Source organism: Nansenia antarctica (assembly GCF_963989245.1).
Source record: "Nansenia antarctica genome assembly, chromosome: 20".
In the NCBI taxonomy this organism is placed as follows: domain Eukaryota; kingdom Metazoa; phylum Chordata; class Actinopteri; order Argentiniformes; family Microstomatidae; genus Nansenia; species Nansenia antarctica.
Genome location: NC_137693.1, coordinates 20,001 through 30,552, shown reverse-complemented (window position 1 = coordinate 30,552; position 10,552 = coordinate 20,001). Strand labels below are relative to the sequence as shown.

At 45.8% G+C, this 10,552-nt stretch overlaps 1 protein-coding gene across 1 annotated transcript in view; it reads left to right on the top strand.

Annotated features, from left to right (window-relative positions):
* Nucleotides 1-2,265: 2,265 nt before the first annotated feature.
* LOC308174527 (complement C1q-like protein 2) overlaps nucleotides 2,266-10,552 on the top strand; it is a 9,309-nt gene continuing 1,022 nt past the window's right edge. The window contains exons 1-4 of the mRNA XM_080549616.1: nucleotides 2,266-2,424; nucleotides 2,504-2,566; nucleotides 3,145-3,207; nucleotides 3,399-3,521. Coding sequence (XP_080405742.1) covers nucleotides 2,364-2,424; nucleotides 2,504-2,566; nucleotides 3,145-3,207; nucleotides 3,399-3,521 — 310 coding nt within the window. The 5' untranslated portion in view covers nucleotides 2,266-2,363. The remainder of the gene's footprint in view (nucleotides 2,425-2,503; nucleotides 2,567-3,144; nucleotides 3,208-3,398; nucleotides 3,522-10,552) is intronic.

The following is a 10,552-nucleotide window of genomic DNA, read 5'->3' as shown; positions in this document are numbered from 1 at the left end:
GAGGCCAGCTGTAACGCCCCCCCTCCCCCCCCCCCCCTGACGCAGAGGCCAGCTGTAACGCCCCCCCTCCCCCCCCCCCCCTGACGCAGAGGCCAGCTGTAACGCCCCCCCCCCCTCCTGGAACGTCCCTGTATTTATTAAAGCAGTAACAACAGGACTGGGGGGGGGGTCGCCTCGCCAACACGGCCTTATGATGACCTGACCGCTCGACCCTATGACCTTCGGTGGAGGGGGAGGGGCTAGTAGTGGGATTTGGGGGGGGTGGGGGGGAAGGAAGGCAGGGAGGGGAGGGGGGGAGTAGTAGTAAATAAAGTCTGTGGTTTTCACTCTGCTGTTGCCGCAGCAACATGACGTGTAAAGATGTAAAATACTCCTGTTTCTGTTTTCCTGTCTGAAGCCTCGTATGATAACTGTCCTAGGCCTTACGAGCTGTCCTAGACTCTTATGAGGTGTCCTAGACTCTTATGAGGTGTCCTAGACTCTTATGAGGTGTCCTAGGCCTTACGAGCTGTCCTAGACTTTTACAAGCTGTCCTAGACTCTTACGAGCTGTCCTAGACTCTTACAAGCTGTCCAAGGCCTGATGCTAACTGTCTGAGACCCTTATGAGGTTTCGTAGGCCTGATGCTAACTGTGTCTGTGACTCGTCCAGCGAGAATTGGTAGGCGGTGGTAACTGTTAATTAGTGATGATATCAACCAGTACCAACTCACAGTGCAGTTTGAATGTTGATGTTTTTCTTCTCAAAGTGGTTTAATTTAGGTTTTTGTTGCCATGTTTCTGTACATGTTCACCGGAATAAAAGCAACTTCCCACTTTTTTTTAAAAGCCTGTTCGTCCGCGTCCTGTTTGTGTTTGTTAGACAGACCACCCCTCTAACCTGTCTTACTACTCCTCTAACCTGTCTTACTACTCCTCTAACCTGCCCTACCACCCCTCTCCCTCTCCCCGTCTCTCTGTCTCTCTCTCTCTATCTCTTTCTCTCTCTCCCCCTCTCCCCCCTCTCTATCTCTCTCTCTGTCTCTCTCTCTCTCTCTTCCCCTCTCTATCTCTCTCTCTGTGTCCCTCTCTCTCTCTCTCTTCCCCTCTCCCCCCCCTCTCTCTCTCTCTCTCCCCCCTCTCTATCTCTCTCCCTCTCTGTCTCTCTCTCTCTCTCCCCCCTCTCTATCTCTCTCCTTCTCTCATGTGTGTGTGTTGGGGGAGGGTGGGGGGTTCCTGCAGTCTGGTCGTTGGTTGTGTGGGTGCGTCACACACACACACACACACTCACACACACACACACACACACACACACAGAGAGAGGGGGGGCTGTGTGCAGCTGAGTAGCAGGTGAATAACCAGCGTCTCCCCGTCATAAAACACCACTGTCAAGTTCACACAAGAAACATGTCCCTCTCTCTCTCTCTCTCCCTGCCCTCCCTCTCTCTCTCTCTCCCTGCCCTCCCTCTCTTTCTCTCTCCCTGCCCTCCCTCCCTCTCTCTCCCTGCCCTCCCTCTCTCTCTCTCTCCCTGCCCTCCCTCCCTCTCTCTCCCTGCCCTCCCCCCTCTCTCTCTCTCCCTGCCCTCCCTCCCTCTCTCTCCCTGCCCTCCCCCTCTCTCTCTCTCTCTCAGTCTCTCTCTCTCCCTGCCCTCCCTCTCTCTCCCTGCCCTCCCTCTCTCTCTCTCTCCCTCCCTCTCTCTCTCTCTCTCTCTCCCTGCCCTCCCTCTCTCTCTCTCAGAGAGAAACATGTCCCATGCTGTATCAGAAGAGCAGACCATTCCTCCTCATCTAAGTGTTGTACCAACAACTCCTCTGAGTCTCATTGGTCTGATCCTGACAGACGTTTGCTTTCCTAGATTGACCTTTGACTTGGTGACCTCTTGGTCACTGATCCCAAGATCTAACACACCTGACTGACACATGTTTGCAATGTCTGATACCAGTATCCAGAAAGTCCACAATTGACTCACTGGCAAAACATGTCAATAAAAGGAGGTTTCTACTGAATAACACGACCATATAAGGTCACAGAAGGTTGATGATTGATAGATGTTTGAATAACTGTCAATAGTTTGTCAATAAAAGGACGTTTCTAAGACAGAGTCGGTACTTCTCTGCCGTGTTGGTCTCACCAAGGACCAGTTAGTGAACTTAGATTTCTGTGACATTCTGAAGAGACGGGGTTCCAGAATGAGGCGTGCTGTAGCTCTGTTGGTGGTGCTGGTGCTGTTCTGTCTGTCTGGGTCAGAGGCTCAGGGAGAGGGTGGGGGGCTCACAGAGAAAGACCCTCAACTGGGTCACGGTCCTGACCTCTGGTCTGAGTTAAGGAAACTGAGAGACATCGTAGTCGAACAGAGAGTGGAACAGAGAGTGGAGTTGAGGCATATGGAGACCAGAGTGACCACCAGCGAGAGTCAGGTGGACCAACTGAAGAAAGAGAATGCAGGTAATGCGTGTGTGCGTGTGTATACATGAATCACTCCCATGCTTAGTGTATGATTGTAATTATGTTTCCTTTAATTCAGCTCAAGCAGCAGAGCAGTCAGCCATGGGGGCCAGAGTGACGGAACTGCAGAGACAGAATGCAGGTATGTTCTTACAGTATTGCAGTGTGTGTGCAATGTAGGTGTCTGTGTATGTAAAGGTGTGTGTGTGTGTGTGTGTGTGTGTGTGCCTGTGTGTGTGTGTGCCTGTGTGTGTGTGATTCATGAATCATGAATATTATTGTAATAACAGCAACTGAATGGGAAAGTGTCCAAACCTTTGACTGGTACTGTATGTTTCCTTTCATTCCAGACCAAGTAGCAGCGCTGTCAGCCATGGGGGCCAGAGTGACAGCCAGCGAGGGTCAGGTGACTGAACTGAGAGACGACATGAAGGAGATGAAGACAGAGAATGCAGGCATGTATAACGTAGAGAGGAATATGTTTGTAAAAGATTGTTTTAACATGAACCTTCAGTGAAAAGCTACGGTACAGTCAGTACTGCTGTTTGTAACTCCAGCCCAAGCAGCACGGCTGCTTAACCAGATGATAACCTACATGTATGGTTTTAAAGGATTTTACAACGTGGTACATTAATTGTATTGTTTTAAAGACAGTTTGTGTCTCCCTCACATACACATTTCTGTGTGGAATTCATGAACAGTGATTTTCTTCTTTTGCAGCGTTGACAGCCAGAGTGACGGCCAGCGAGGGTCAGGTGGAGGAGCTGAAGAGAGTGAATGCAGGTGAAACAAACACTGACTTTCAGAACCGTGTTATTAAAATCATGTGATGCTTTACTGTTTCCTTTGGCAATGTGGTTAATGTAAAGTAGTATATCTTTTTAAACAATATCATCACAATGAACAGTTTGGCCCTGTAAGATGATACGCTGCTTTAAAGGAGATATGCATGTGTTATTGCCTTGTGTTCACAGAGAGACCGAAGGTGGCGTTCTCTGCTGCCCTAGGTGCTTCGATGAGACATGTCTCTGGTCAAACCACTGTGGTCTACAAAAACATCATCACCAACATCGGCCAGGCTTACAGCCCAACCACAGGTACTGCTGACACACACCAATACACACATATGGATGAGGGAATTAATTAATGAATGAATAAAAAACTAGTCAATCCTAAAATGATATACAAAGGTTACCCTGTTGGAAACATTACGACAACATTACGACAACAATTATGGCAGATGGAGACAATAAAGTCCCACATTATCGGGTGTCCAGCCCCTGGTCAGAGGACGTGTGTAAACGGGGTTTCGCCAGGGTTCTAATCCTGATCTCCGGTGGTTTTACACTATTTACAAGCTCTCTTTCTTGCCATTTCCACGGTTTGGACCAATAGTAATCCATTTAATGGACGCGTCACCTGTATGTAAGGCATCTTGACTTCATATCAGTCTACCCCCACTTCTCCTCACATCAGAGGGTTTTTTCCTGTGGCGATTTTCAGGAGACACTTGAAGGATACGCATCGTTATTGAAATCTGATCGTCTGTGGGCTAGGTTTTCTATTAAATTCAACTTGCTTTCTATCTAAAAATACATATAGATACTTGTTTGGCTTGTATTCCGCGGATTTTGATTATAAAATGTCGCCTCCTCAAGCTCCGGTTGTAACTCCTAGCGGAGCCCCGTCTACTCTCGCCCGCTAGACGCTGTTTGTGTGAATGGTCTGGCTAACTTGTAACGTCAGCTGGCTCACTATGAATTGCCAGATACATTTCCCCATTTGCTATTAAAATTGGTCTTAAAATTCAGAAAAGAATGATATATAGGTTTGTGTAATAAAAATGAATAGTTTAAAAGATAAAGTTGAATTTCATATTGTGCGTTCCATTTCTGCATAGCAGTGACCACTTGTTAGGTCTAGACTCTAGAGTCTGTTGAGATTAATTCCAGTAACTGGCATCTGTATGTAAAGAGGTAAACCTTGATAACTGTTGAACCATACATGATAGAACCATACGTGATAGAACCATGGGGTTAGAACCATACGTGATAGAACCATGGGGTTAGAACCATACATGTTAGAACCTTACATGATAGAACCATGGGGTTAGAACCATACATGATAGAACCATGGGGTTTAGTTTAGTTTAGTTTATTAGTTTATTATATCGAGGACAATCCAAATACATGAACCATATAAAATACAGTAAAAAAAGGCAGCGTTAGCCTAGTCGGCTAATTTTCAGCTGAAGTCCCCGGCCAGTTGCAACATGGCATCCTGAAAAGTAACGTCATTAGTTAAAATAAAACATTTAAATATTCTAAGAACACGTGGCTGAGACAAGGTACCCCAACATCACACTTGACAAAAAACACACGTAAGCAAGCTGAGGTGATTGAAGGGGCTACAACAAACACCACATACACACTTATGGGGGCAGCGACATTTCAAGCACATAGAAGCCACAGGACAATTACAGGGCACACAACATTAAGCACTTACAAACAGCAATACATTAAACAAACCAAAACATACAAAAAAGGCATTATGGAGAGGCAGCACAGAGAGGGATTAATGAGGACAAGTATAGTTCTGTGTCAGCCAGGCTTTCATGTGTGTTGTGAAGGTGGAGTAAGTATGTATGTCTTTGAGTTGGTTGGGTAGTGAGTTCCAGTTTTCTATTGCTATCACTGAGAAGGATTGCTTACTGAAGGTGCTTTTCCTGAATGGAACTATAAGGTCGCCACGAAGATATGAGTCCAACCATTTAAGGGCTGATGGCAAGAAGTTAAAGGCAGACAGCTTGGTGATAAGGACCTGGTGATTGACTGTGTCGAAGGCTTTGCGGAGATCTAAAAACACAGCACCTACAACACCTCCTCTATCAACCATACCTTTGACCTTTTCTAGGAAGTAGCAGTTGGCCGTTTCTGTAGAGTGTAGGGTCCTAAAGCCAAACTGCATTGGATGAAGGGGAAATGGGCTATTGCTTAAAAAGTGAACGAGCTGCTCTGTAACCCACTTCTCAGTGACCTTGGAGATAATGGGTAAAATAAAAATAAAATAAATAAATAAATCTTCGTCTAGCACGATGACTGACAATGGCCCCTGAATTGAGCATAGTTTACTTTTTCCTACTAAGACTGGTGGATAGATGATTCACTTACCTAGTCAAATGTATTTGTTGTAAGTCACTTTGGAATAAGGCATCTGCTAAATTCTTGTAGATGCATAGATATCCTTCGCTGTTGAGAGTTTGAGAGAAGATGAAATTATGACTTGGGTTTTGTGTGCCGAGATGGGCTGAATGCTGAAAGAGGGCTTGGTTTCATCAAGTTCAACATTATTGTTGGTTATTTGAGGAAAATTCTGTGCGATCTCTTTTACAGAGTCAATGAAATATGTGTTAAAAGCTACAGCTATTTGGGCTGGATCTTGTGTTAAGTTGTCATTCAGTTTCAGCTGTATCTGTTTCCTAGGCCTGTGGTTGGTTCCCATGACATTTTGGATTTGTTCCCAGATCCGTTTGGTGTTTCCCTTTGCCTCTTTGATGATAGTAATGAAGAAATTAGCTTTAGCCTTTCTGATCATTTTGGTAACCTTGTTCCGGAGGGAGGTAAACCTATGCCTGTCACTGACTAGCTGTGGCTTATTCTCCAAAGCTCTCTTCAAAGCAAAGTCTCTTTCTTTTATCAGGTTAACTATCTCGGTGTTGAACCAGGGAAGGGAGTTGTTTTTTTTCTTTCCTTTCACTTTTTGAGTAAATGTGTTGACTGGACTTTGTAGTTTGGTTTCTAGTGTCTTGGAGTCTACCTCTACGCTGTTCCCAGTGAGGATGTTATTCCAACCAATCTGTTGCACTGCTCTTTCAAAGTTATCCATTTCCTTGTGGGGGATCCTTAATTGCTCAACTGGATTAAATGGATGTTTATGAATGAATGAATGAATGGTCTTTATTGTCATTGCTACAGTACAGGTACCAAACAACGAAATTTAGGAGGGGTGGCTCCCCTGGTGTTAGGAAAAAAAAAAAAAAAAACTTTTAAAAAAATCACAAGAAGGGAAGGAGCTGGTTTACATAAATAAAGGCTATGTACACTATCCACTGTACTATACTGTACAGATAGACAACTAGGGTTGTCATATTGCACAATAGTGTTATTTCACATTTATTTAAAGTGTCGCAGTTTGCAGGCTTGAAATGTACATATTTGTGCCTCAGCACTACACCTGATTTTTTTCAGTCCAGCAGCTGCCATCAATCCGTCCAGACTGTCCAGGGCCCAGAACCTAGGTCTTTGCTGTGTTCAGGGCCTGGACGGCCCTGTGGTAGAAGCTGTTCTTCAGTCTGTTAGTCCTTGCGGCCAAGGTCCTGAACCGCCTTTTCGAGGGCAGCCGGGTAAAGTGTACGTGCCCAGGGTGGGTTGGGTCCCTGGAGATCTTGGAGGCCTTCCTGAGACAACGTGTGTTGTACAGCTCTTCCAGAGAGGGGAGGGGGGCGCCGGTGATCTTCTGTGCTGTTCTCACGACTCTCTGTAGCGCATTTCTCTCCGCGGTTGTGCAGCTGGAGAACCAGTTTAAAACGTTTAAAACGATTCTTAGTCAGTTTTCTGGACAGTAGTGTCAGGTTTTGATCAGAAAGACCAGTAATGAAATGATATGTCTTGACTACTCTTTCAGGCTTGTTGCTGAAGATCAGGTCTATCTGTGTCTGGGAGGATGCAGTTATTCTAGTTGGGCCATCTAGAAGTTGTTTAAACTCCAGACCGTCTGTGAGCTGCTTAAGAGGTTTCCTAATTGACTTGTCTAGCCAGTTACAATTCAGGTCACCAAGTACAATCACTTCTGTTTTTGAGTCACACTCTTGAAGTAGCTTTTTGAATGTAATGTAAAAATCCTTGCTAGCAGAAGGTGGGCGATAAACAACAATGAGCACAAAAGACATTTCTGGAGAAAGCTGTACATTCAGACCGATGCATTCTAAGTCATGTTCGAAAGACCAGTTTATTAGTTGACAGTTAAAATGGTCTTTGATATAAATCATGACACCACCATGTCTGTCAGCCAATCGGTCTAGACTAAACGTGTTGTACCCTGGGACATTTAATACAGCGGATGGAGAGTTACAATGTAACCAAGTCTCACTTAGGCCTAGGAAGTCCAAGTTAGAGTTAGTAAGAAGATGGTGTATTTGCTCAGCCTTTGGGGAAAGGCTGCGGATGTTAATGTGACCTCCTAAAATACCACTCGGTTTGTGTCGCGGGTCCCAGATCAGTAGAGAGTGATTAACAGTTTTTAGTTTCAGTTTGCGGTGTTTTTTCAAAGCCAGGTTACGGTATTTTTTCAGGATTGGGTCAGTCGTGTATTGCGCGGATTTACCAGCTTCCTTGTTGTTTGGACGATTGAAGTCCAAAGAGTCATGGACTGGGTGATTGAAGTAGTTGGAGTCATGGACTGGGTGATTGAAGTAGTTGGAGTCATGGACTGGGTGATTGAAGTAGTTGGAGTCATGGACTGGGTGATTGAAGTAGTTGGAGTCATGGACTGGGTGATTGAAGTAGTTGGAGTCATGGACTGGGTGATTGAAGTAGTTGGAGTCATGGACTGGGTGATTGAAGTAGTTGGAGTCATGGACTGGGTGATTGAAGTAGTTGGAGTCATGGACTGGGTGATTGAAGTAGTTGGAGTCATGGACTGGGTGATTGAAGTAGTTGGAGTCATGGACTGGGTGATTGAAGTAGTTGGAGTCATGGACTGGGTGATTGAAGTAGTTGGAGTCATGGACTGGGTGATTGAAGTAGTTGGAGTCATGGACTGGGTGATTGAAGTAGTTGGAGTCATGGACTGGGTGATTGAAGTAGTTGGAGTCATGGACTGGGTGATTGAAGTAGTTGGAGTCATGGACTGGGTGATTGAAGTAGTTGGAGTCATGGACTGGGTGATTGAAGTAGTTGGAGTCATGGACTGGGTGATTGAAGTAGTTGGAGTCATGGACTGGGTGATTGAAGTAGTTGGAGTCATGGACTGGGTGATTGAAGTAGTTGGAGTCATGGACTGGGTGATTGAAGTAGTTGGAGTCATGGACTGGGTGATTGAAGTAGTTGGAGTCATGGACTGGGTGATTGAAGTAGTTGGAGTCATGGACTGGGTGATTGAAGTAGTTGGAGTCATGGACTGGGTGATTGAAGTAGTTGGAGTCATGGACTGGGTGATTGAAGTAGTTGGAGTCATGGACTGGGTGATTGAAGTAGTTGGAGTCATGGACTGGGTGATTGAAGTAGTTGGAGTCATGGACTGGGTGATTGAAGTAGTTGGAGTCATGGACTGGGTGATTGAAGTAGTTGGAGTCATGGACTGGGTGATTGAAGTAGTTGGAGTCATGGACTGGGTGATTGAAGTAGTTGGAGTCATGGACTGGGTGATTGAAGTAGTTGGAGTCATGGACTGGGTGATTGAAGTAGTTGGAGTCATGGACTGGGTGATTGAAGTAGTTGGAGTCATGGACTGGGTGATTGAAGTAGTTGGAGTCATGGACTGGGTGATTGAAGTAGTTGGAGTCATGGACTGGGTGATTGAAGTAGTTGGAGTCATGGACTGGGTGATTGAAGTAGTTGGAGTCATGGACTGGGTGATTGAAGTAGTTGGAGTCATGGACTGGGTGATTGAAGTAGTTGGAGTCATGGACTGGGTGATTGAAGTAGTTGGAGTCATGGACTGGGTGATTGAAGTAGTTGGAGTCATGGACTGGGTGATTGAAGTAGTTGGAGTCATGGACTGGGTGATTGAAGTAGTTGGAGTCATGGACTGGGTGATTGAAGTAGTTGGAGTCTTGGACTGGGTGATTGAAGTAGTTGGAGTCATGGACTGGGTGATTGAAGTAGTTGGAGTCATGGACTGGGTGATTGAAGTAGTTGGAGTCATGGACTGGGTGATTGAAGTAGTTGGAGTCATGGACTGGGTGATTGAAGTAGTTGGAGTCATGGACTGGGTGATTGAAGTAGTTGGAGTCATGGACTGGGTGATTGAAGTAGTTGGAGTCATGGACTGGGTGATTGAAGTAGTTGGAGTCATGGACTGGGTGATTGAAGTAGTTGGAGTCATGGACTGGGTGATTGAAGTAGTTGGAGTCATGGACTGGGTGATTGAAGTAGTTGGAGTCATGGACTGGGTGATTGAAGTAGTTGGAGTCATGGACTGGGTGATTGAAGTAGTTGGAGTCATGGACTGGGTGATTGAAGTAGTTGGAGTCATGGACTGGGTGATTGAAGTAGTTGGAGTCATGGACTGGGTGATTGAAGTAGTTGGAGTCATGGACTGGGTGATTTAAGTAGTTGGAGTCATGGACTGGGTGATTGAAGTAGTTGGAGTCATGGACTGGGTGATTGAAGTAGTTGGAGTCATGGACTGGGTGATTGAAGTAGTTGGAGTCATGGACTGGGTGATTGAAGTAGTTGGAGTCATGGACTGGGTGATTGAAGTAGTTGGAGTCATGGACTGGGTGATTGAAGTAGTTGGAGTCATGGACTGGGTGATTGAAGTAGTTCGAGTCATGGACTGGGTGAATGGTCGTTCCCTCGGTGGTGACCAGCCACTGCATACATCTCTGTTGTGATCACATACCTGAGAGGCAGAGTTGTTGCATTTGATGTCTCCATTGCTGGCGTCGGTAATCGGTCCAGGACAGGGGTGCACATCTCCACTCAGAAGTAAGTAGATTGTGATGATAATAAGATTGTCGCTTTGACGTTTGTGTTGGGCAGTGCTGCTGCGTTTGATTTGCTCGTGGCCTGCGGTGTTGACAAACGCTTGCAGCAAAACATGTTTGCAGAATCCAAAATGTTTCGTCGGCAGTGCATTTAGTTGCATAAAGTTGCCGTTATAGGCTAGCTTTGTAATCGAATGTGGCCCGGTGTGGCCCGGTGTGGTCCGGTGTGGCCCGGCTCCCCGCACACCTGTGCTACCTGCTTCAGCCATGCTTTTTGTGGAGCTAGAGTGTTAACCCATCATGGTTAGAACCATACATGATAGAACCATGGGGTTAGAACCATTGACCTAGAGCAGCGGTTCCCAACCTTTTAGGACTCACGGCCCACTTTACAGATATGTCAGGTATTCGCGGCCCACT